This window comes from Brachyistius frenatus, unplaced genomic scaffold (assembly GCF_029030835.1).
Source record: "Brachyistius frenatus isolate BFR_SWC_R1_liver_20210118 unplaced genomic scaffold, ASM2903083v1 Contig_30, whole genome shotgun sequence".
In the NCBI taxonomy this organism is placed as follows: domain Eukaryota; kingdom Metazoa; phylum Chordata; class Actinopteri; family Embiotocidae; genus Brachyistius; species Brachyistius frenatus.
Window position 1 is genome coordinate 3452008 of NW_027210629.1, and position 26065 is coordinate 3478072.

Consider the following 26065-nt stretch of genomic DNA (forward strand, 5'->3'; position numbering starts at 1 on the left):
GTTACCTACTTGAAGGAAAATGGAGCGTTTCGCGCTGAGACACATTTCCCTCTGGAGATGATGGAGACCAAAAACGGAGCTAAAGGAGAGTGAATATTAAACCTGCGCACCAGATGTCCGGAACATGTTCTTCACATGGACTTGAGTAATGTTTTAGAAAAATAGACTGGCATTACTGACTGGATTACAAGAGGAGCCACCACAATGAACGATTGGATTAGTCTGATATTTGAGTGCCTCATTGCTTATGTTTCAAATTATTCTTTCTGCTCTGCCATCTGAACATGCAGGAAATATAGTGCCTGGTATGTATGTTTAAATCCATGGGTAATGATTTGAAATGAGTTTCACTGTTACTGGAATTTTGTTTTCATCAAAAAATAAAGCACAACAATTTAAAATAGTATTTTGTAGAGTACACACAAATTCAAAAAACACATGCACACAGAAAACATTCTTCAAACATTCAACTTTTAAATACTGCAGTGAAAAACTGGCACGATAATTGATTATGCCTTGTCTCGTGTTGGGTTTCATGTACACCAGCTGAAAATATATTTATGGTCTCAGGGCAGAGAGAAAGAAGAAGAGAAGACACAAAAAGAGAGAGAGGGGCGAGGTTGGTTTTTCACATGGGCCGGTCATCATGGAGTTCAACTGATAATTATTATCATTATGTATCTGTCCCTCTCTCATTCTCCCCCCTGACCTCTCTCCAGCATCATGGCTGTCTCGTCCTGCTCCTCCAATCTCCTCTTCCTACTCATTGTTTCCTTCCTGGATTGGATGTCCACTCCAGGATCTGCATTTCTCATTGACCGGGACCACATGACATCATCAGGTAGGTTACTGATGTTTTTACTGCTTTGTGTCAAGACAAATAATAAGAAAAAATACAACATGATGTGAGACAAATCATTCTTCCAGACAATTTATCAGACTCTCCACGTGAACCTCATCAAATATTAACAAATGTTGATTCAGGTTTTGCGAGCAACATGCTGTTGACACTTGTTATCGCGTATTATGTCAGACAGCAGTTGCAGAATGCTGTTTGCCCAGATACATGTGGAAAGGTTTGCTCTTGAGCAAATGTTGCACTTTCCTAATTTTGCTTGTCAAACAGGTTAGTGATCAATGGAGCGAGGGTAAATATATGGCTGGGGCTTCTCTGTCAAAGTCCAAGGATAGGACGATGTAGGATGTTCAGCCAGCTAATCCAGCTGTCACTGAACCATTTGAAATAAGTGGGTGAAAGAATGATGCGGCCGATTAAAAAGAGGCCAGATTTTGGTATAATTTACCACTTGACATCCCTAAAGCCAAAAAGCCGGCCAAGATAAGAATTTTAAGATCAACTTTTATCATATAATTTCTGCTACTAATGCTAAAACTCAATCAACAATCACAAAATTGGCTGAAAATAATCATGAACTGTTTGAAGCAACTGCAACTGGAATTGGGTGAAAATGTCAAACCCTGCAACCCTGGCCAAAAAAATTCTTGAGTATTTAAAGTCTACTTGTTCTAGTGTCGCACATGGTAGAGAGAAGTCTCAGCCAAGATACAGAAACTCCAAAGAATGGATCAGTTCTCCTGTTGACTTTGTCAAAACATACGTGTTACTTTTTCAGAGGAAGATATTGATGTCTGTTGTTTGGTGCTGTAGTGTCTGTATTCCTGGGTTATATTTTAGGAGGGTTACTTCTGGAAGATGAATAAGCAGCCATTTCTGGTCAAAACCTACATTGTTCATGAACCCGGTTCTTTTTGCAAAAAGACACGACTTGATCCTTGTTCAAGACATGAATGGACTGTGGATTTTAGCCATCTACTTGTGCACACCTTGACCTGAAAACCATTTCTTGCCTTCAAATTCAGACAGTAAAGAAAGAGGTTATGATTTTTTTTTTCTATTAAAGTTTAAACACTGGATGTAGGGATTACAGTGCAAAAAGATTTGAATTAACAGTTTATAATTATTCCATTATGTGATCGATAGAAACCTATTGTGATAATCCGTAAAAAAATTTAAGTCATCAAGTAAAAAATATTAAATGTATTCAGCCAAAAACATGTAACTCTTTTTTCTCTTTAAACTTGACTAATCTTTTCTAAGCTCCACTTACAGGAAGATCATATTTGCATGCACCTAATGACTTTGAAAACATTTGGCAACACAATAAAAGTTGTCCTTCAATTCCAATTTTGGCAAGTGACTGTCCTGCAAGTGTATTCTTAGGTGCATCTGCTCATTGCCTTTAGGAGGTGAGCCAGACAGCCTGAGACAGAGACCAGAGAAATCGCCAGGACATTTCTGGCCAGCCTGTCTGCCCGCTGCAGCACCTGTTGCCAGAATGGAAGGCATGCATGCTACCTGGGGAAACACGGGGGAATTTGGACTGCGTGCTATGTGCTCTAAATGAGGCACTCAAGCACAGAATGTATAAGTGTACAAAGAATGCATATAATCACGCTAAACACTTTACAGATGAGTGACCAATTGTTGGAATCAATCAATATGTCATTTATTCATCAGTAATGTTGCCATATTTTGATGGCATCCTATGCCAGGGAAATATGTTTGGCCTTTACAAAAGTACTTCTTTTTCTTTGTTTGAGTTTAGTGAAAAACAGATTGACATATATAGCTGGAATCCATCGGAGAGTGCCAACTCATCTCGTCTTCTGCAAAGTTACGAACAATTCCACACAGTGATTCTTGATTCTAATGTTTTTTTGGGATGCTTTTGGGGTTGCCAATAATAATAATATGTGTTGGCTGATGACTGTTGTAGAGTCACACTTGGATCCAAAGAATTTGTTTTTCTTGGTTTTGCTGATTATGGTCTATTTATGCAATCAGAAGATTTCTGGAATGCAAGATTTGGTTAATAACAATGCCAAACCTTTTTTTTTTTTTTTTTTTTTTTTTTTTTAAATGTCATGCAGCAAAGGTCTGGCAATCGACTGTTGACTTGCTGCTCAGGGCATTTGCGCCACAACCAACTCAGCTAGTGGGTCGCCCCTAAGTCGAGTTATGTGGAAAATAAACAACTCAGTGGGTCCAAGTGGCAAAGAAGTTTGAAAGCATTGGATCAGCTATCATGTGCTGTGAACATATTGTTCTTTCTCCTAAGCTCATTTTTAGTGTAGAAATCAATTTTCTAAGAGAAAATTATTTTGGTGCCAATGCAGTGTGCCATTTTGTTTGTGAATCAGCCCGGTTTGTCTTTCGAACCCGTTAAACCCCGGCCTGCAGTTGATCTGTGTAAACAGCCTGTAAACATTACCATTTGGATTAAGTGATCATGGTGAAGGGCCATGCTGGAATTCTAATTGGAATTTTTCTCACTCTAATTTGCCTTCGGAAACATAATCAAAATTCTTGGTTATTCCTGTAAGTCTCAGTCCTGGTTTTCAAAGTAGCTTGTGAAGGGAAGGGAGGAGGAGAGGAACGAGGGAAAGAGGTTTTGATGTTTGGTTTGGTGTCGCTGAGACTCGCATCTTAGAATCAGTATCAGTATCCTGACAGCCATGTGATACCATGTGAAAATACAACATCTGCATCACTTCCAAGCTGTTGCAAATGTCTTTATCTCTGTGGATTTACATCACGTTACTGATAACTCTCAGACAAGAGGTCAAACCATCAAACATTCTTTGCCGGACCACCTCCTTCAAACTATAAAACGCTTTCCAGTGAGCACTGTGGTAATGTAGCCCTGCTCTTCCTCAACAAACGTTAAAACATCTGTAAACACAGAGCAGCCAACGATAGCATGAGCAAACACACACCGCCTGTGGCTTTCTCAAAGCTCACTAATGTACAAACCTCCAGTCCTGACACCTACTTTCTCCACTTGGATTTAAACTTAAACTGTTACATTTGGCCTTTTACACACCATCCATTTGCTCAGACACACATTGTGGAAATAATGCAGTTTTCTTGAGAAGGTGAGTAACCCTCAACATTGTGCTTCCGGGTTTGTTTAAAACCATTTTGTAGTTCTTTTTGTGACCCTAAAAGAGCCTTCCTGGAATCCTGTGTCTGCAGTATTTTTATGTCTGTTGTCAGACCAGCCACAGAACAAGCCAAGAGTAGACATTTGGAGATGCTCCTATATAGTTAAAGGCTTACCAGAGTGATTATAAGCAGTACTCGTTTGACTCGAACTGTCCTCGCGCACACACACACACACACACACACACACACACACACACACACACACACACGCTTTCTTTTTTCTCTCCCTTCGTACCTTCCTTGAGTGTGTCTGTGTGTGTCGGGAGGACTCACTCCTTAAGCACATAAATTGATCTGGCTGAAGCGAGGATGTGTTCTTGGCCACAGAGGTGGTAACCAGTGGTAACCGTACAGAGGTTTGGTCTGCCTGGCTTGTACACACAATCTACAGTTACATCTGGTTCAAAGACGAGCAGTGGGTGTGAGCAGAGAGGTTGGGGACTTGTGTAGGATATGGTGCCTTATGTTAAACACAAAGTTTGAAACTTAAAAAGCAGAGGACAGAAATGCCTACTGAAGATGAAGCATAACGGAAGGATTCAACAGAAAAAAAAATCTGCATATAAAAAACATATCCTTAGTTTAACAACTGTGAGTTGAAAAAGAACGTTTTACAAGCAGCAATGCTGAATTAGTGGTACCCTAGAAGAACTTGGAAACATTTAAAATGGAACTTTCATAAGTGAAAGGACCTGAGAATCACACTTGCATGTGACAAATTTGAAAAAAGCCAGTGTAGCCTTTTCCTAAAGCCTAATGAGCCTAATATTATACATTTATATATATATTATAATTTATGTTATAATTTTTTCTTGCATTAGTGAAACCACCATTCATTTCATATACGTTTTCAAAGAATGCATCCACTAAAATGCTGCAGCAAAAACTTTAATACTGTTAAAAACCATCCCAGAAACAAGGAAGTATAAAGGGAAAAACAATCACAGAAAAACATATCGATGCTTTTTGCATGCCAACAATCTTTCATGTAATGTTAATCACAATTAACAGTATACGATTATTGAGTAGCAGCTGGCTTAGAAATGATGTCAGGATTTCAGTTTTGTGGAAGAACTCGGTGTGGACGACATTACTTAATTAATGGAGAGTTGTTTTGAGTTGGAGTGTAACTTATAGCAATGGGGATCTTGCATTTCAGTGTGAGGCCATGTGATCAGAGGCTAAATTTAACATAATGCTTTGTGCTATGTGAAAACATCTGACACTCTGCTAAAGTGCAGAGTGGAATAAGCCCATCCCAAAGTAAAAAAGGGAGAATGGTAAGGAGACAAAATGTCCAGGTGTGTGTCCATGCTGTAAGCCAGACAACCCTGTTCATATATTTTCACTCATATTTGGACATAATATGACATAACTAAGCCAAGTCCCTGGCTGTAATGGCATTAGAGGAGATTAACATCATTAGTTCAAGCTAATAAATGCCTGGGACTAGAATAAGCTGACTGGGTCACTGCATAGTTAAACACACCAGACTGTGTCTGTGAGACTTCAAAGCTATGAACATGGTTGGGAATCATGCGGCTCAGATGAAGCGAGAACTTGTCATCCAGAAGTCCCAAACTTTAAGAGAAGAAAAGCCATATGTCCTGTTGTGTTACTGGGAGGAAAAGCAGGACGCATTCAAGGAATCGAACAATGGCACTTTGATATTCTTTGTCGGTTTTTGTTTTGAAGGTGTAAGTTTCGTGCATATGTATTTGTGTGCGTATGTGCACCTACGTGTCAAACTGCGTGTGCATGTTGGCAGTTATTTATATCACCTGTTTACATACCCTTGTTTGTATCTTGTTGCAGTCTCACCTTTCTCCCCCTATCTTCTGGCACACTTCTTGCCCCTTTCTGGCGCCTGTCAAATGCCACATGGCCTCCTAACTCAATATTTAACGTGCACTATTAAGCTCAGTTTTAAAGGTTTTAACTCCCTTTGCCTCCAAAAATTAGATGCATATGTATAAATTAGGAAGAAGTGTGGAAAAGTTTGAATGTGATATAAATGAAATTCCCAGCTCATTGTCTTTTTCTCATTGTGGAAGACGAATGTCACAAATCACACTCTCTGCTGCACACACACTGTGTGTGTGGTGTGTGTGTGTGTGTGTGTGTGTGTGTGTGTGTGTGTGTGTGTGTGTGTGTGTGTGTGTGTGTGTGTGTGTGTGTGTGTGTGTGTGTGTGTGTGTGTGTGTGTGTGTGTGTACACGGGTGGATGCGTGTACGCATGCGCATGTATGTATAGCCTGTGGTGCAGGAATACAATGAAGGGCTTGGCCTGTACAGACTGTCAGGCAGTTTTCTTAGCACGGTGTCACTGTGTCCTGCCAGCTTCTCCATCTGGTTAACAGAAACACACACACACACACACACACACACACACACACTCACACTCACAGACCACAGACCAATCATACTGCAAAAGAGGGTCAGGCATGAGTGCAGCAGTGGCTGTCAAAAGTTGGCGCTGAACAAAATAAAGCGAATATGGATTTACAAAAAAAAAAACTAGCAGCTACAAACACACAATAGTTGTACTGAAATAATGTCAAATTACGACTATATGCTATAGCGTTACCCTTAAAAAAGGTTAACTTTTATATTTCAGTCCTCCTGTTTGTGTTAAATTGAAACTCGAAACGGCAATTCTGCTATGAGTGAAATGTAATTGGGTTTTTTCGCAGCCAGTCAAGAGCAGAATATGAGTTATGGAAGTGAAGTGATGGGGACAGCAGGTTCAACTGTCCACCACATGTGTGTGTTCTCTTAAAGCAAAAGGCTATCAAATAAATTTTGCACTAACAGTTCAATGAAGAGACACTCAAAATTGTGTGTGCGTCCTATCTGTTTGCATATGTGCTTTTTGCGTTGTTTTATGGTTGCATAAGTCCTTGCCCCTTAAAATGGGCATGCAGTTCCGAAGTGATAGGTGATCAAGTTTATTATGTAATGTTTTAAAAATAAACCAATTTATGGCCAAAGTGCTTTACACTTAGGAAAACCAGCCACAAATGTAAGATTGCATCAACAATGTTGGATGGGAAATACCAGTCTGGAACATGATGAAATACTGCGAGTTGCAACAGTAAATTCTAAGTTCATAAAATTATTTTTCTCCATGACAGATGGGGCTTATAAGTGCTTGCTGTATAAACAAATCTATTACAAAAGCATTTTGCTCCATATTTATCATGAAAAATAACTTTTATGTGCTCTGATATAAAGATACAATGGCTTTGGAAGATTGATTTTTTTATTTATTTATTTTCATTAGCATTTATAAATTTGTGTGTTTTTCAAAATTGAAAGTCATCAAGTATTTCCGTCATATATTTAAGTCTCATTTCAATTCTGGGCCTGTCAGTCATTGTGCCGAGGGGTTGCACAAACAGTATAGAGAGAAGTCTAACGGACCCAGATTTGAACCCTGAGGAACATCGCACTGAGTGATAGCTGGAACTGATAATGAATCACTTCCAGCACAACCAGTTTCAAAATAACTAATTAGATGTGTTTATCTGAAGCGGCTTAAAAGGAATTTGATGCTGTGATTTTGAGTCTAAAAATGAATTTACTGTTAATATATTTGACTGTCATGTGATAAGATGCCTTTCATTTTCACTCGTCTGTTTTGCAATCTCATATTTTCTTACAGTTTGCTACATGTTAACCTACACATTCACTCCCTCTGACTTTTGCTATCTGCGTCTCCCTCTCTTCCTCCTCGGTTTCCCCTCACATCTCCTTTCTCCTTTTGGCAGCCTTTTGAAGCGAGACCAACCTCAGCATTAACTTAAATCTTCAAATGAGCTGGAAAAGGTGGTAATTCATAACGTCATAGGCTCATTTTGCTCCTCATTACAGTCAAGCATTTCACAATACGGTAACTGATAAATCTGCCTCACACCGTTCTCCACACCGTTTAGTGCTATTTGCCAGCTGGTGCAGGGTCAGAGTGCTTTATTTAGGCCTCTTAGTGGATTTTAAACCTTAATGGCTGAAGCTGACATCGAGGTGGGTAAATGGTTTCCTAGCTCCTCTATATGGACTGATGAAGACAGGACGTGAAGCTGGTTATCACTCTCAGCTGCACACACAGCTAACAAGGACAGACAACCAGGATGAGGGTGTGCACACACACTCGGGCACAACATTTTTTTTTTTTGCCTCCAGCCAAAGGCTTTCAACTGCTGGTCATTAAATAGCAGCTGGCAGGTACAGGCAGGATTTAGCTTCCCATCGCTGAAACTCTGTGATGTTCATATATCACTCCATGTAGAAAATGGCAAGTACAGCCCTGCGGAAAAATTATCAGGCTCTGCAAGGTAATCAACATGTACCTGTCAAAACATTGTCCCCTGCCATGTGAGCTAGTTACAACTTGAACAATTCATTTTGATATTTTTGCCCCTGAAAAAGATATGATGAGAGAGGGTTTTTTACATGTCAAGCCTCATAATGTCAAACAGATAAGGGAGAAAGACAGAATCTGAATATGAGTCTCTCCAGGTATTGCTGCACAACTTCTTACCTCTGACACACTTTAGATTCAACTGCCATCCAACTCATTTAAAAAATGCAACAGTTTAAAAAAACAAAAAAAACCGACTGCAACTTTTGACTTTACATTCTTTATGGCGTGGTTAACTTTCAGAACACTTTCAGTCTCCAAGAACAACAGCTGTAAGGTTAAATTCATACAAAAAGTGTGTCTTATTAGGTAAATAATTAAATTACTAGTAGAAATTGATAAACGCATTGATGCAAACATTGTATGAGAAATATAATTATGTATAAAAAGTGTGACTGAGTTGCCTAAAATGTTGCCTGACCTTAAAATTGTTGACCATCAAGACTTTTGAACCCAAAAACATGCAACCCATGTTAACACCTTAGAACAAAGGGCTTTCTGACTCTTGAATCTGTATAACCTGTCTGGCTGTAGTTCTAAGCCTTCCTTTGCATTCAGTGTTTGCAGAAAGCTCTTTGATGGTGGCAGCTGGAATTTGTTGGATGGGGGAGGGAGGCCTGGTTGAAATAGCAAACCTCTGGGAACCACAACAGTATGCTGAAGATAAAGGAGAGGGAAGGTGGGAAAGGCACAGCTGCGCAGGAATGCAGTGAATTATGACATTACACTGGCATTAAATAGAAAGTAATCAAAGTAATGGTGTATATTCTGCGTGAATAAATGAAGAGTGTGTGCAGTCTGACCTGCCTGGTTTAGGCTTCTGTTTTCCTATGGCATCCGTGTTGGAGGTGTGTTTTGTGACATGCTGCTACCATATCATTTTATCTTTTTAAGTGAGGTTTGGGGGTATTTAGTGAGTCTATCATTTTTGTCTTGTGTATAAACTCAAACTATCTGAAGAGTGTTCTGCTCTAGTCTGTCTTTAATTTATTGCCATGTGTTCTGAAGCCTGTTTATGCTCTGGGCCTGTGTGATTTACAATGCAGCCAGCGAGAAGAGAGAGGTGGGAGCGAGTGGGGTAGAGCAGAAATCAATGATACCTTCAGTTGCTTATTTATGGTTGCACCAAACTCCGGGGCTCTACGCTGGATGAGAAACCGGTTTCCGACATGAGCCGGAGCTGGTGGTGGGGGGATTAGAGTGACAGGGTGTCAGGGGAGAGGTGGAAAGAGCTGAGTCAGGACTTCAGGGTGGGGCGGTGGTGAGATGGCAGGAAAGATGTGTGGATAGATCTGAAGGTTGTAAAGCCATGCTGAAGGGAACCTCCATCACTGAAATTATATGATGCCAATAAGATATAAAGTGTATGTGCAAATATGTTAATAACACATCTGCAAGCTTTTGTTGGTGAAATACCTCAAACAACACGCTGTCACATGCTACTGAAGAATTATGTATTTAACAGCTCATTGTGTGTTAATGAGGCAGAATTATGAATAATATACTAAGTTCACAACTAGGACAGTTTCTCAACAGTATTTCTGGTCTATAAGGATGAATGCTAAACCTGAGGTGTTCTTATTACACTACTTTTTGATCACTCATGAGGTTTTAATTGCACCCCGCTTACTCAGCTCTATTGTGAAAAAGTGACAATAAGCAGAGGTCATGGTTTAAGGAGGAGTGTGGTTAAGAGGGGTTGGGTTTTATCAGTATTGTTGCACTGATAAATCTAAACCCCTACAAAGGGTTCATAGATGTCAACAAAAGTGATTGATCAGCCTAATGCAATCCAAGTTCTTGTGTTTGTTCCGTCTCTAATCTTTACCTTTGTCCCACTGTCTTTCAGCTCCCCTCGAGCCTCATTTCACAGAGTGCGTGTCAAGGGACCAGGAGACATTCCGCTGTTGGTGGAGTCCAGGCACTTTCCACAACCTGTCCTCCCCCGGAGCCCTCAGAGTCTTCTACCTTAAGAAAGAGTGAGTGTCATCCCCACATGGTCTGGCTTGTGGAGCATTTTGAGCACCATGTTTTGTGTGCATGTGTGAGTCCTATTAAAAACAAACTTTCACGTGACAAGAATTTCTTTCTTTGCTATTTTCCATTGTTCTACTCATTCAGCTCTCCCACCAGTGACTGGAAGGAGTGTCCTGAGTATATCCATTCAAATAGGGAGTGCTTCTTTGATGTAAACCACACATCTGTTTGGATCCCCTACTGCATGCAGCTTCGCAGCCAAAACAACATCACCTATTTAAATGAAGATGACTGTTTCACTGTGGAGAATATTGGTTAGTAGACAAGATTTGTGCATCTATCCTGATTTTTACAGTACGTCTAGTGAACTACATCACATTTCATGTGAACCTGACATTGTGAAACATGTACTCGCACAATTTTCCTCCACATTTAGAAGTTGCAAGTCTGATAATCAAGGATTTTTACAAATTGCTTTACAAATTCAGCCAGACATAATTGATCATACTGTGAGACAGCAGAAAAATGGGTATAGCTAGTGTGATGGATTACTTTAGCAGGAGGTTTCTGGGAAATTATAGTCGCTTTTTGCCTGTCAGCTAAACCAGCAAATGTCAAACGCTTGTCGATATCATAGCAAGTGTCAGATACACAGTGTTTACATAGTAAATGTTTTGATGTCTGACATTCTTTATCAAACCAAGACAGTAGAGGATGCAGATACATACATAATGTCACATGGCAATGTCATATGTTGACTGATGTCTCTTCCATGAAAAAAAAAAAACACTTTTGTTCTTATCATGTGTAGAAATTGATCATCAGCATTTTTCATAGATAACATTTGGATGTTGACTTGAACCTGAAGTAGATGAAGGACATGATTGTTGTTTGTTTGGTCTGTATATCTCCACATCTACTTGCTGCATCTGCGGGAAGTTTTCTGTGGATATTGATAGTCCTTAGATGATTAGTCTGAGTGTTTTTGATCACCCGCTTGGCTGTATCTCTAGTGCCATCATCGGGCCAAAGTCTAATTGTACCCAAGAAAGTCTTGCCATTACATATTCCAAGCCTATTGATTCAACCAAGCAGATTTTTTGACACTTGTGATTGACACTTGTTGAGTTTTCCTCCGTTTTCCTTGCCCCAATCTCCCAAAATATCAACACTGTACACCAGATACTTTATCATCTAATTTGGATATACACCATTTTTACACATCGTGACTTTTCCTCTCTGTTCATATAGTGTTTGCCTTTTTCCTGACAGTACGTCCTGACCCGCCTGTGTCTCTGAACTGGACCCTGCTGAATATAAGTCCCTCTGGGCTAAGTTATGATGTCATGGTCAACTGGGAGCCCCCACCCTCTGCAGACGTCAGGGCAGGCTGGATTCGCATTGAGTATGAGATCCAGTACCGAGAGAGAAATACCACAAACTGGGAAGCAGTGAGTTGTTTTTCTTAACTTTCTAAGTCTCCCTCCTCCACAAAATGGCTCGTTGCACATGCATAAGCTCACAAATGAAAACACTCCTGCACCCTCTTAAAAGTTAAATGTAGGTAGGTCATAGAGGCAGGGTGTTGCGTTTCCCTTCCCTTCCCTTCCCTTCCCTTCCCCTCCCCTGTGAACTCTTGTGGCTAAAATGCTGTGTAGCTTTGTTGGCAAGGCTGTGGAAGCCAGAGCAAGGTCCTCTGAGAAAACACAGCCTCTCTGGAGGAAGTGAAGGGCGGGATCTGTAGGTCAGAAGCCAGGGGACCTTGTACAGGCTCATATTCATCACCGCCGGGTCCTGCCAGCCTGACAAATACAGCCTCAGAAACCACAGCATGTGCTCTATCCAGTGTATCTGAAATACCTCAATAATGTTACCTAGGCAAAGGTCATATATACAGTACAAAAATAAACACGGACCTCTCGACACCCTGTTTCGCTTTAGCCGGCTTCAGTGTTGGTTTAGTAGATCTTTCTGTCAGGATACCCGCATCATTGGCTGATCAATGAAAACACAGCAACATCTCATTTTCTATTGTCCTTTTTGTAATTCTGCCACTTTCAGTTGGACATGCAGCCGCACACTCAGCAGACAATCTATGGTCTGCACATAGGAAAAGAGTATGAGGTACACATCCGCTGCAGGATGCAGGCCTTCACTAAGTTTGGCGAGTTCAGTGACTCCATCTTCATTCAAGTGACTGAGATTCCTAGCAAAGGTAAGATAGTAGAGGGGCTCAGGCAGTGCATGATTATATTGGTGAGATGCAATAAATACATTTAATTAGCCTGCCCCAAATTTGAACAACCTACAACATTGTTGTGACAATGATGAGGATTAACGGTTTCTGTTTTTGTTTTTAGAGTCTACTGTCCCGCTTACTCTGGTTCTTATTTTTGGGATTGTGGGAATCCTCATACTCATCATGCTGATAGTCATCTCTCAGCAGCACAGGTAGGAACAGTCCCTCTCTTCTGGCTTTCGTGCATGTAACTCAGTGGTGTCAAAAACACTGGACACATGCAGCAGTGAGATATTAATCAGCAGCAGAACCTCATCGGCCGTGCCACACACACGTGTTCTAACAACTGTGATCACATTATCTGCATCACTGTTCTCCTGCCATTGCAGATTAATGATGGTGCTGTTGCCTCCTGTTCCTGCACCTAAAATCAAAGGCATCGATTCAGACCTGTTAAAGGTACATTTATATCTGTGCTGTTGCTCTCTCTTGTCTACGAGTTTCCTTATTTTAACATGCAGTACTTACTATACATACTAGATCCCAGCAATACATTAGCATGTCTGATTTTAGCTGTGTCATCATAGGTGTATTCTTATTGGTGGATGATAGGTACGACAAGTTGTGGTACTAAAGATGCCAAAGATATGTAGGTTTGAGGTAATTCAAAACAGTGTCACCCTGAAAAGGTTTATCCACCAGAGAACTGACAAGTTTATTTTGCAAATGTAAATGTCCCGTTTTGTACATCTCCCAGTCTTAATTCAGTCCACATAACAATTTTTTTGAAATTTTGCTTATATTATAAAACAAACTCTTTTATTGTAATCATATTTTTCTCTCTCTCAAACACAGTGCCAATTTGATTCTACATACATTCTATTCAAAGGAATATTGAATTGTATATAAAGAAGAGTTAAATTGTAAACATGAATTGTTCACAGCAGACAACACAAATTGTGCTTTGTTTATTCAGTAAAGTGATTATATAAAGTATTACGTAACCATGTTTTTAAGTATTTTGATCAAAAACAGACCCCTGTATGTACATGTAGCTCATTTGGCTGAGACACATTAGGTCCTGTAATCATGACACCACCCACTGTTCCTTTCTCAATCACTGCCTGTTCATCATCTGTGTCAACTATCAAATACAACGTAAATACAAAACAAAAACATCCCTAAATACAAAGTAGACAAAGACAGGAGGAGCACTGAAGGGTAATAAGACATGAAGAGGTTCAGCATTGTGTTGTGGGTGTATAGATGATGCAGTTTGCACTTAAGAGCCTAACAAAACAACCTGATACTTGAACATCAGAAAACAATAACGTTGCTATTTCATAATTAGATAAAGGTGAAACACAAAGTGCGTTGGGTTTGCAGCTAATACTTCTAAATATTTACACACCAACCCACAAGTCATAATGTTCTGTGGAGGAAAAGATAAGACTTTTTTTTTTTTTTACATGATTTTCTGCATCCTAATTGTCACAGACTCTTATGTAAAAATGTGTGCATTTGCAGAAGGGGAAGCTGGACGAGTTGAATTTCATCCTGAGTGGTGGAGGTATGGGTGGCCTACCCAGTTATGCACCAGACTTCTACCAAGACGAGCCATGGGTGGAGTTCATCGAGGTGGATACAGACAGTGGAGAGAAGGAGGATAACCGGGGTTCAGACACCCAGAGGCTACTGGGTCTGCCCCAACCTGTCAGCCACCTCATGAACATGGGTTGCTCCAACGTTATCAGGTAGGGTAAAGATTCTCATTTGAAGGCCTTATTTTCACGTTACAATTACTGTCACAGTAAATATCTTCCCCTTTCTTTTCATCTTTCCTTTTCCTCCAGCTTCCCTGATGACGACTCAGGTCAGGCCAGCTGTTACGACCCAGACCTGCCTGTACAGGACACCCTAATGCTGATGGCCACCCTTCTACCGGGCCAACCCGAGGACGAAGAAGCCTCCCTCGATGCTGTAGAAAGAACCCCAGCCTTGGAGAGAGGTGAAAGGCCCCTCGTCCAAACCCAGAATGGAGGCCCCCAGACTTGGGTCAACACAGACTTCTATGCTCAGGTTAGCAATGTGATGCCCTCTGGGAGTGTGGTGCTGTCTCCAGGCCAGCAGCTCAGGATCCAGGAGAACACCTCGGCCACAAAGGAGCAAAAGAAGGGAAAAGAGAGTGAAGACAGTAAGGCAGAACAGAAGCAAAACGAGCTGCAAATTCAGCTGCTAGTGGTGGAACAAGAGGGAAATGGCTACACAGCAGAGAGCCACCTCCGGCAGATCAGCACTCCCCCCAGCTCTCCCATACCTGGCGAGGGGTACCAAACCATACACCCTCAGCCAGTGGAGACCAAACCTGCGGCCACAACAGTGGACAATCAATCCCCTTATATTCTTCCTGACTCTCCCCAGTCCCAGTTCTTTGCTCCGGTTGCAGACTACACAGTGGTACAGGAGTTGGACAGTCATCATAGTCTGCTCCTCAACCCTCCTCCCCGCCAGTCTCCCCCTCCCTGCCTGCCACAGCCCCTTCTCAAGGCCCCTATGCCCGTGGGGTACATTACCCCGGACTTGCTAGGGAACATCTCACCGTGAAATGACGGTGCCATCTGACCTTTATGTACAAGGCTGATTGACCAGGAAGTCCCCTGCAGTCGCCCTTCCTGATTCCTGCTGGAAACCAAATAACTTGGAGCACACAGGGTGGCTGAGCGAGTACAGGTGTCTGTTTCCAGAGGGTGCTTAAAAGGAGATGTGAAAAACTGCAATCTATACAGTTTTGCATCCGCTAAATCAATTAATGTGATGCAGAGGCAGCCAGAAGTCGACGTCACAAACCAAATGTTTGCTCTGTTTGTCGACATCCATGCATCTATGTGTGATTGTAATGAGTCATAAAAGCATCACTTGAGTGCTGAACTGCCTTATATCGCATTTCATCTCTGGCTAATAAGAGCAATGACATTGTTGAAGTCTTAATCTTACAGCATACAGCATGATGTCAGCGCATGATTGATGTTGAGAAGACAAGTAAGCTATTTAGTACTTCATTAGAGACATATTTTTATACAAGAAAACCCAGCCTAACACAGTTAAACACAGCTATGCAGTTTTACCTTGCATTCCTGGCTTTAGTTTGTCTAAATGTAAGATGTTCATATTTTCATAAATTGCCAAACTTAGATGATATCTAAGCTCTATAGCTACAAGTTTAATAGAATAAATGCTTTAAAAACTAAATGTACACACACAGACACGAGTAGTCAGGGCAACAAATACCAACTATAAAGCAAAGTCAGAAAAGTTGCTGCATATATTCTGACTATTATATCTTTTTATCCTTAAGGAATGTTAAAAGGTAGTCTGGGAAATGAAGGAAATTACTAACTTAAGTAGAAGAGACAGATAAAAGAGAATCTAAAGCATAATCATTCATGTCCCAGTGTGGAATGCTCCTTTTAACCATTTATTTTCATTGTGTTTGGACTTGAACACTGTTACAATACTCTTGCAGTATGAGGAAGGATTCACTCACAACTGGGAGCCATGCTGTACAAACACAGAGCACCACCAAGTGCCTAGCTCTAGGGCGCGTTGATATAGGTATTTAGCAGCGGGAAAGGGACACACACTCACTCACACACACACACACACACACACACACACCTACCTAGCAATTCAGAGCCAGATGTTCCATTACATCTTCTAGCAGCAGCCAAGTCTCAGCACTCACTCATTATCTAGTCTAGAAACTGAAACCCTAATGATCAAGCTTTTCACTTGGGAGTTATATTTTTCTCACATTGTATTGTTATTGCAGGGACAGCAACTGGAAAAAGTTGAAAGACTGTGAAAGTATGTAATAGATGTAATTAGCTAACACTTATTATCTGCCAAGTACACTGGTAACAACCTCTGCCTATGATTGTGTTATTGGCTTCTTGTTCTTTCTGTGTTATGGTACAGTACTTGTGTAATTTGTGCATTTATACATTGCTATGTACAGACAAGTACTGCTATGTATAGATTAATTAGTGTAAATCTGATTCATTCATTCATAACATGTATGCGTGCATATACACACACAAAACATAAAAAATAATTTGCCTTAATTCGATTTTAGATTTTACTTTCCTGACATAGTCATAAAAATTATGAGGTGAAAATTGTTAAGCACTCAACCATAATTTGCATGTTTCCGACTGTGCTCATAAAACTGACCACAATTTTCAAAACCGAAATGTTTTGTCAGGGTCAGTACTGAAAGACAATGAGCTCCGATTTCTGGTCTGACAGAGCTACAAATAGACGGGTACATAGATGTTAGTATTTTTCCCCTCCAAAAAAAGCTGAGTCAGTTATATTAGGCAATCGGTGTGTAATTAGACACCTATCCCTGGTTACTATGTCTCCATAGTTTTCTTAGAATAACCAAATTTAGGGCATTATTTAGGCAGAATCTGTTGCTTAATCAATTATTTAGCCACATTAGCTTCTAGTAAAAGCTTATCTTTAATTCATTGACCGTGTAGGTTTTTTTTTTTAATGAGCTATGCGAGTACAAGGACAGCAGAAGAAACCTTTTTTGCAGGTTTTAGCTTCCTAATGTCTTTTCATCCTACCGATTCTACCATAAAGACTTGACAACGTGCCTGCCACAAACACGACAACATAGCATACTGTGTATGATAAGATGTCTCAACAAAAACGTATAGTTGTTGTCCTATATGCATGGTTTTGTGATGCAACACAATGAATTTCATTTCGACAAGTCCATGAATGACTTAGCGGCATTGTTATTGTATAACATGAAGGCAGCCTCAAAATGAGCTTTTTTTTCACCATAAAAAAAAAAAAAAAAAAAAAAATAGGCTGTGCAAAGGAAATGCATACAGTTTTTGTATTATGTTGTGTTGGATTCATCCTTGAGATAAGTACACTAATAACCCATGCAGAATAGGTCTTTTGTATCAGACAATCCTATAGCGAAGAGAGACAAAGCAAGAGCCATAATATGACAGTTTTTTAAAATGTGAATCCGATGAATTATGTGCCATTTTTCTTCTTTTTGTCTTTGAAAAAAAAAACTCAAGTGTTCTGTTGTCACTGCCGTGTTCGGATGATACCAGCAAGTCAATGCTGTTGCTGAAATGTCTTAATATATTTACTCGTGCTGTAAAATTACAAGTATATATTTTCGTGTCCTTAATGTTACTAGTCACAATATATTGCTGCTCGGTACATGTGTTTTTCCTGATGGGAAGGGGTCAGTCGAGAGGGTGCAACGATCACTGTGTGGTGAACAATCGTAAATGTTTTCTGCTTTGCAAATAGCATGAGACTGATATCTGAAAATGGTTTGTGTGAAATTGTTTGGTTATTTGTTCAGGTATCAGTAGCATTACAACAGGACTGTTTTGCCCTTAAAGCCTTTCAGTGTTCCCACCCATCCAAAGATCCACAAAAGTTTCTGTGCATGTAGATGAAGGAAGGTCAGATGGTGGAAAAATCCCTGAGATTCAATTTCAATTGTGCCAAGGTGATTGTGAATGTGTGCAAACTGCAATATGCAATGCAATTATAATAATGAGAAAAAGTTGTTAAAAAACAAACTAAGCTAAATCTTTGAAAGTATTCTTAAAGTTGACAGTGATAAATTGGGAGGTGCTTCTTTTTTTTTTTCTTCAAGCTTATTGTACAGATGTTTACTACTACATTGAGTCTTTGTGTTTTTTTGCCAGTTCACAATGAGCTCATTCACAATGTAGTGGGAAAAAAAACAAAACACAAGTGTTATTTTGAGCTTATAAATGTTAGACACTTTAGAGGAAGCACTTTGTACATGCATAACTGATGTTTAATGGTATTCAGATTTTATATCTCAGACTAAATCAAGTGTGTGAATTACTTGTTACTATAAAACAGCATTATGTTTTCTAGTCGGCACAATAATCAGACAGTGTGGAACCTTTGATATCAATAAGCTTCATTTTTTTTCAACAAAGTTTGTTTTATAGAACGTATTTTACACTAACGGATTGCGAGAATAATGTACTGTAATGGAGTATAAGATGTTTGCTATACGATTTATCGATAGATAAAGCAGATAGATCTTTTATAAAGTCATATAAAAATATAGGTAGAGTGAAATAGTTATACGATAACTCTACACGCTTACTTTTCTCCTTCTATGTGATTTCAGCTTTTCATTATTGAAAAGTGCATTTTGGCTTTTCAGTATTATATAATGATGCGATTTGACCTGCAGCCTCTGTCTGGCAGTAATGTCACTGGAATTTGTGCTGGTTGTGATTCTTTATCAAACACATTTTTCAGCTTGTTAAGGAAATAGTTGAATTCTTGACTTGAGTACAGCAGTCTGTTTGTTTTTTTTTCCAGTGGCTCCTCTGTATTTCTTTCCATGTGTTATCTATTTCTCTGCTTAGAGCCCCTAAAAAAATGTGGATGGAGTAGTATGAGTAATATGTTCTCTGCCATGTGTCATCTAGACTCATAAAACTAGAAATACTCTACAGGCCAACATTGGAAACATCTGCATTGCAGTCTCCGGTGTAAAAAAAAAAAAAAACCGTTTCAGTTTGGTTTCATTAATTAATACAACTACATACTTTTGTGCCACAATCTTATTTTCTGACTCCCCCTGTCTTTGGAGCCACTGTCTGTTGTCTGTTGGCTGCTGTTTCACTCAGGGCCAAGAGCTGTGTTGATCTTTGATGATTTCATATTGTTCTCTTACCAATTGAGCCTTTCTGGTGTTGTATGTGTGATCAGTAATCTATCAACAAGTTACATAATAAATATGCAGCATCTTGTGGCATTATTTTTGTCTTATGTTGTCTTCAAAAATGAAACAAAACATTTTAAGGACCGTGTCTATTAGTGGTGCTACAAGAGCATCTTCTTGGGTTTCAATGAATCTTAACACTTCCCCCAGTTTATACACTGCAAATTGGACCCATTATTTAATTTTCAACTAATCTAATGTTAGTGTTGGGAATCAAAAATAAACTTAACAAATTAGGCTACACAGCAAGGTCATGTTACTGACTACAGATAATGTACAACTGCACGTTATTATAGATTCCATTTAAACTGCAACTCAAAAAACTCTATAAGACCTCCTTAACACACTGCCAACTGTGCCATTAAAATGAGCAGGTCAGCTTAGATCAGCACTCAGTAACAGAAATAGGATGATGATGAAGAGAAGATACAGCGCGCTGTGGAGTTTAAATTCAAACAGATCTGTGTGCGTTCGTCGGTGTCTGAGAAAAAGGAAAATGGGAGTTGCATGAATGAACTGTATGCGCGATGGTTGCAGGGTGGAAAATGCATACTTGTTTGTGAGCAACACAGAGGAACTTTGTGTGAATGAGTTCACAAGTGTGCGATTCCCTCTCCGCTGCTGCTGAAATAAGTGGAGAGGAAACGGCTGCAGAAACAGTTGTGCATCGAGAGGAAAGCACATCGGACAATTAAGACAGAGGCTGTGTACTGCACTGCTCTGTGTGGGGCTGATTGAATCAGAGAGTCAGCCACTCACAGCCCTTTGTCTCAGGACATTGCAGGTAATTACCCATAAGTCACTGTTCCCCTGTATTGGATCTCCAGCCCAATTACGCCCACACAAGCGTCCATCTTGGCCTCATTTATTACCTCCGGTTGCTTGTTGACCTTTTCAGACACCGTCCAGCAGGCAATTCAGCTAAATAACAGACGGGGGTGTTGCACTTTGAGTCTTAAGGACAATTTCAATTGACACCATTATCGTGTTAGCATTGAAGATGAGACTCGTGTCGATTTGTTAATGCTACTTGCATCCAGTGCCATTCTATTCTAATACAAATAAAAAGACAAACAACACCACACCAAAAAAAACTGTGATAGTTTTTTTGTTTTTTTATAAAATAAAGGCAATTTTGTTAGTTTCCTCTTGTTCTGCTGTGCATCATAAGTACAATCAATACAAAAAAGAGATGTAACAAGAAGTGCATCATCAATATGCGTATGCATATGTCGCAAGTCAGCTATATAGTTGAAGAACCAAATATGTAAAACCACTACTGTGCAAATGGGATGCAAATCATTCTCTGAAATGATTAGTACATTTTCATCCTCTATAGACTACTACTTCAAATATTTCAAGCTGGTGCTGAGCCTCTGATGTATGTATTGCTCCTGTGCATGCAAATTACATATTTAAATATTACAAGTTTGTGCCTATGTGACAAGAAAATAGAAAAAGACTGCTGAGGTAGTCATTCATCTGCATTAAAAAAAAAAAAAAAAGTGATTTTAGTTAATGATTTGAAATTGTAGAGGCACTCTGTTTAAAGCTCATTCAACAAATGTGCTAAAGCCTGTATTAGATCAATAAGGAGGACAAGCTCAATCAGTACACTCATCAGTTAGGTGTTGAGAGTGTGGCGGTGTTTCATATACTTTCATCGCCATCTGCTGGCAAACACCGGGCATTGAACCTTTCGTGTAAATCTCCAAAATATTTTCAGGTATAACAGTTTTATTTATAGGGAGTAGATAACTCTGTATAGGACACTGTGTTGTGAGTAATATGATCCCTCTGCTTTGCTGAAGTCACGTGTGTTGAACCTCAAAGCATGTGTGGGATAGTTGCCAAATACCAGCAAAAAGATATTCCTACAGACATAATCCATCACAGACCCACAATTTTTATTACGCAGCAGATTTTGGGAACATTCACATGTTTAAATACACATTCCACTGTCAACTTGTATGTTTTATTTTGACAATAAACACACACAAAACTAAAAAAAAAAGTAAATCAACCATCTTTATTCAACATCCAGTTTCCATGTTTGACAACCTTAACACAATACAGCTCTGTGCAGACATCAGGTTTTCAGGGTGACTGCCGTCTTCCCGCAGAAAGCATCATTAAGCACAAAGTGTATTAACAGTCATACATTGCTTCGCTCTCATTTCCCTTTCACCTCTTCCTAAACAATAAAACGCTGCTCTATTTTGGTTTAAAGAAGCAGCCTGTAAAGCAAATTTAGTAAATGCAAAGAAAAAAGAAAAACAGGAATTTTGATAACATTTCAAATGTGTGGAGGGGGTTAGGAAGTATAAAAACAATACACCAGATATATGTTAAAGCTTGTGAACAACAAGTGCAAAACAAAAAGAAAGTAATTCACGATAGTTTCTGTTGGTATATGTGCCAAGAACGGTGAGCAATAGCATGCCCTACTGACAAACACATCACTGGTTAAAACTCTTGATGGTTTGTTGTATATGTTCTTTAGGACTTTCTTCTAAGGTAATGGGCCAGTTTCTGGGTTCCCCCAGACAAAAAGGTGGCATTGAATACAACTTTCTTCTAAAAATTTCTGGTAATCTTACTCTTCCTAAAATTCTTTTTTTCCTTTTTTTATATTTGCCAATTTGGTTTCATTTTTCCTTCTGAACTTTAAAATGTTTGAAGTGTTTATCATGTTTTTAAATGACCATCTCCTTTCTCTCCTGCCAGACATCATACAGACGCCACTAGAGCATAGTTTGTGCGCCTGTTTTCATTAAGGTATGGAAAGAACAAAATGGAGGAGGCCGTTTCTGAGCATGACAACCATCCGGGACAGGATGAGAGCAACCCACTGACAGACACGGTGAGACAGGTGAATCATCTCATATTCGTTACCTTATGTTATCTTTATCTGTGTGATATCCAACTCCTCCTGTTCATCTATCTCACATCCCTGCTGTCAGGATTGCCCCCCCCTCCCCTACCCTCCTCTCCCAGGGTAATACTTGTTGGTAAAAAGAGCTCTTGGCCCCAGTGTTGCTGGTGTTAATGTGATGCTGATATCAATACCAGCTTACAGCTGCTCTCATCCTCAGCTCACAACACCTGGGGGTCAGGCTCATTGGACTGGCGCAGGCTGCTGTCAGGCAGCAGGAGGCGAGCGTCACTGTCAGGTCTCCCTAACATCATCGGCTACGTCGCCTATCAGTCCGTGTCACTGTCAGGAGGCGGGCAGCGCCTCATCACAGTGTCAGAGACCGACCGGCTCCTCACTTCCTGCATCGACAAACAGCCTGCGTCAGTGTCAGCATCAGCTGGCCTTAGGAGAAGCTTCATTGTCAGAGCCTGCTGTCCACTGTCAGCTGTGCTTTGGCTTTCACCTCACTTTCTTTGGGGCTCAAGGCCTAACAGTGGCTCCATGGGCCTCCTGTGACATCTGATGTGTGTAGACTGCTTGCTGAACCTGGCCTAAATTAAGACGATGCTGAGTTTGAGACGTCCCAGCGTCTTGATCATGCCCCTGTGACCCAACACCTTGCTGACTTTGTCCATGATCAGAGTCATGGTTTCCATGGTTGTGGCCGTGGCCATGGCCACGGGGGTGAAAACCATGATTATCTCCTCGGTGACCCAGGCCATGACCATGGTGATGCCCATGATGGTGACCGTGTCTTATGTCATCCTCTACAGCCGGGGTACCATCTGCATCGGGCATTGCATCTGCATTCCCTTTGCACTCCTCTGGGGTCTCAGCACTCTGTTGAAGAATGGAAACAGAGTGAAAAAATATATTTCTGTGAATGAGCTCATCTTTTATTAAATGAGTTGCTAAAACATATGCTTAAATTCATCTCTATTTGCGTGATGTGTGGTTCATACCTCATATGTGCACTCTCCACATATGCGTTTGCAGTATGTATCTTTGATTGTACCCTCAATATGGCCCTGTCCAATGATGGAGTATGGAAGTGAAATGTGGTGGGTGAGACGGCCACACCTGATGGCAAATGAACAGAAAAGCATATCAGTATACATGGCAGGGGGGGAAAAAAGCATGTGCTCTGGATTTCTCCTGCAAAATGTAGCAAACCTGTCATAAATGAGAAAGTCATCTTTCTCTCCACTCAGTGTCTGCCACACGTCAGACTGCTGCTCATCCTGTTTGTAGAGTGTGATGTTCTCTGAAAGTCTCTGTACCAACATGCTGTGCAGGCGTTGTGCTTGCGCCCCCTGGTGGTTGATGACCATGTAGGCCACATCCTTCAGACCCTGACCCTCCAAGTTCTGGCGCAGGCTATCCATTCTGCTCAGATGAGGGACAACAGAGAGAATGAGTTTAGAAATCAGTTAGTTTCAAAGTAACAAACTTGGTCTAAGTATTTTCCTGTAATGTCTGCTTCACAAACCAGAACTTGATGCTCTCTCTGGACAGTGAACTTTGAAATAGTTGTATAAGAAGTACTACTCTGAGCCTGCTGCCAGCTCGGCAAGCCTTGAATAATGGGTCATAACGTTTAACTGACACAAAAAAAAAAAAAAAAAATCAAATATAATCTTGCAACACCTGCTGGGTAGCTTGTACTTTGCCCCGGATTCAGGACTCCTAGTTTGATGCAATGTCCTGTAGTTCTATTTTTTCTAAAAATGGATGGAAGTGCACTGTGAGATGGACACAAACCTGGAAGCCTGCACCAAACAGAACAGTCAGCTGGCCTGTAGGAGGGCCACCACCGTCACCCGACCCATTGACTCCTTCATGGGCTCCACCTCCCCTATCTTCCAGGCAGGAGGCGGCTGACAGCGAGGCCCACCCCCGTCACTCTCTGCCACGCCCCTGTGGAGCTGGCAGAGAGTGAGGAGCAGACTGAGGCGTGCCCACATCTCTGTGGTGCCTCCTCACTGTCCAGAGACTTTCTGCTAAACACACAGAGAGGAACAGGATGAGGGTGGGAGGGGGGGTTGACACAATTGAACAAAAGATCAGAGAGGGGTTATCATTTTTAGAAGCTGTCCTGAATATTGCTCTGGTTACACCTTAAACTCGGCTACATTAGCCTACATAATGGGAAACCAAGCAACTACAACACTGAACAAAGCAGTTTATTTGAAGTTCTTGTGTTCATGTTGTTTCTATGTCAACTTAAGCTAACTGATATCCACAGACAATAAAAACAAAAAGCATATAGTTATGGGCTTCAATGTCAAAAGCAAAATGTCTTAAATTACTGCAGTGTCTTACTACATGCAAGCAAAAAGGTTTATTAATATAGATCAGAGGCTGATTAAAGTTGAATTAACTGATTCACTGCATGCATAATGAAAATATTTGCATTTGTCAAACAGCCCCCTGTTCTGGAAAATATCTGACATCATTGTTCTTTTATGTATCATAGCTGTTAAATGTTGCCTCATGAGTATTTGCTAAATCTTAACAACTCCAAATAGAGAAATAAATCCTTACCTTTTGGTTAAAAGGTTACTCTCCCTTGTTTCAGCTCTGCTTTGCTGCAGTTCCCTGAACGAAAACAAGTCTCTTCCTCCTCTGCTCCCCCTTTTATACTCTGCCTGTTGTTTTTCAACTGTCTGGAACCAGGACAAAGTTCAGCCACAGCTCTATGCTGATGCCTCACTTTTTGCAAGTTAAAAAGAAGTCACAGAGCATGAAATCCCCTGTTGACAGGCATTTTTAATTGGAAAAAGTTTCATAGCAACTGGCAGTTGGACAAATTCCTACAGGGAAATGGTGCGAGCAGAAAAAGTTGCTTTTATTTTATAACAATTCTTGAGATACTACAATGTATATGCTTTTGCCTTGTAAAAATCAAGTTGATTGCTTTTACATGTAAAGTTTATTATATTAGGTGTGTTGATGAATCTACAATAACAGAAAAACATTGTGCATTCCTGTTTATTACTTTCTGCACAGGGAGGGGAAGTGAAAAAGGACAGAGGGTGGGACTCTGATCAGTGTCCAGCATGTTTCTGCAATGTCCCAGCAAACACTGCTGGGAAAAGCTTGTGCAGTATGCACAAGTACAAAGCAATCCTATGAATCCTACAATTTAGAAAACAACAACAGTAGAAGTAGGATAACATTAATAAAGAATCAAAAAAAGCTTATTGAGATACAATACTTGAAAACAACTTATCTGCTGAAGCTGCTTCACAGTTTTATTCAGACACACATTTCATTCCTGACAAGAATTGTTGCCCAGTTTTAGATTAGGGTTCAATTATACAGCATTAATGGACAATAAGAGTTGTCTATGTTACATCAGAAGTACAATTCTATAAAATAGCTGTAAACAGCCTCAGAGTATAGCCAGCCAGGTGAACTTGTCTGCCTGTTACTACTTGCCACTGCCTCCAGTGGGAGTGGTGAGAGGGTTGTTATGAGATTGTAGTAGTCAAACGTCAGTGTGGTTTGAACTAGGCAAGCAAATCTCAGATTGTGGTTAAACAAAGACATTTTAAGGCCTTAAACACACAAACTAGTGAATATAAGGTGATGGAAGGGGTAGACTTAGTCATTTTCCGAACATACAACAGCAATGCAGTCACATTTGCATTTTGTTGTTGCAAGTGTAT

The 26065-nt window shown here is 40.3% G+C and overlaps 2 protein-coding genes across 4 annotated transcripts; one reads left to right on the forward strand and one right to left on the reverse strand.

Moving 5' to 3' along the window:
• Nucleotides 1-434: 434 nt before the first annotated feature.
• On the forward strand, nucleotides 435-19513 carry ghra (growth hormone receptor a). The gene is made up of 10 exons (XM_069699584.1): nucleotides 435-619; nucleotides 720-841; nucleotides 10297-10426; nucleotides 10569-10738; nucleotides 11697-11875; nucleotides 12486-12639; nucleotides 12785-12875; nucleotides 13053-13122; nucleotides 14191-14417; nucleotides 14517-19513. Exons 1-10 carry the CDS (start codon nucleotides 561-563, stop codon nucleotides 15265-15267), a joined length of 1953 nt encoding a protein of 650 aa, XP_069555685.1. The 5' UTR covers nucleotides 435-560; the 3' UTR covers nucleotides 15268-19513.
• Nucleotides 19514-21487: 1974 nt separating this feature from the next.
• selenop (selenoprotein P) lies at nucleotides 21488-25033 on the reverse strand. Of its 3 annotated transcripts, none has more exons than XM_069699571.1 (5): nucleotides 24939-25033; nucleotides 24156-24391; nucleotides 23568-23780; nucleotides 23357-23474; nucleotides 21488-23234 (listed from the first exon to the last, which is right to left on the reverse strand). In XM_069699571.1, the coding sequence occupies exons 2-5, from the start codon at nucleotides 24356-24358 to the stop codon at nucleotides 22551-22553; spliced, it is 1218 nt and encodes a 405-aa protein (XP_069555672.1). In that variant the 5' UTR covers nucleotides 24359-24391; nucleotides 24939-25033; the 3' UTR covers nucleotides 21488-22550. The 3 variants fall into 3 exon arrangements, with proteins under 3 accessions (XP_069555672.1, XP_069555671.1, XP_069555673.1); XM_069699570.1 differs by having other exon boundaries at nucleotides 24156-24394; nucleotides 24939-25031; XM_069699572.1 differs by having other exon boundaries at nucleotides 22569-23234; nucleotides 24156-24394; nucleotides 24939-25031.
• Between the last annotated feature and the right edge of the window lie 1032 nt (nucleotides 25034-26065).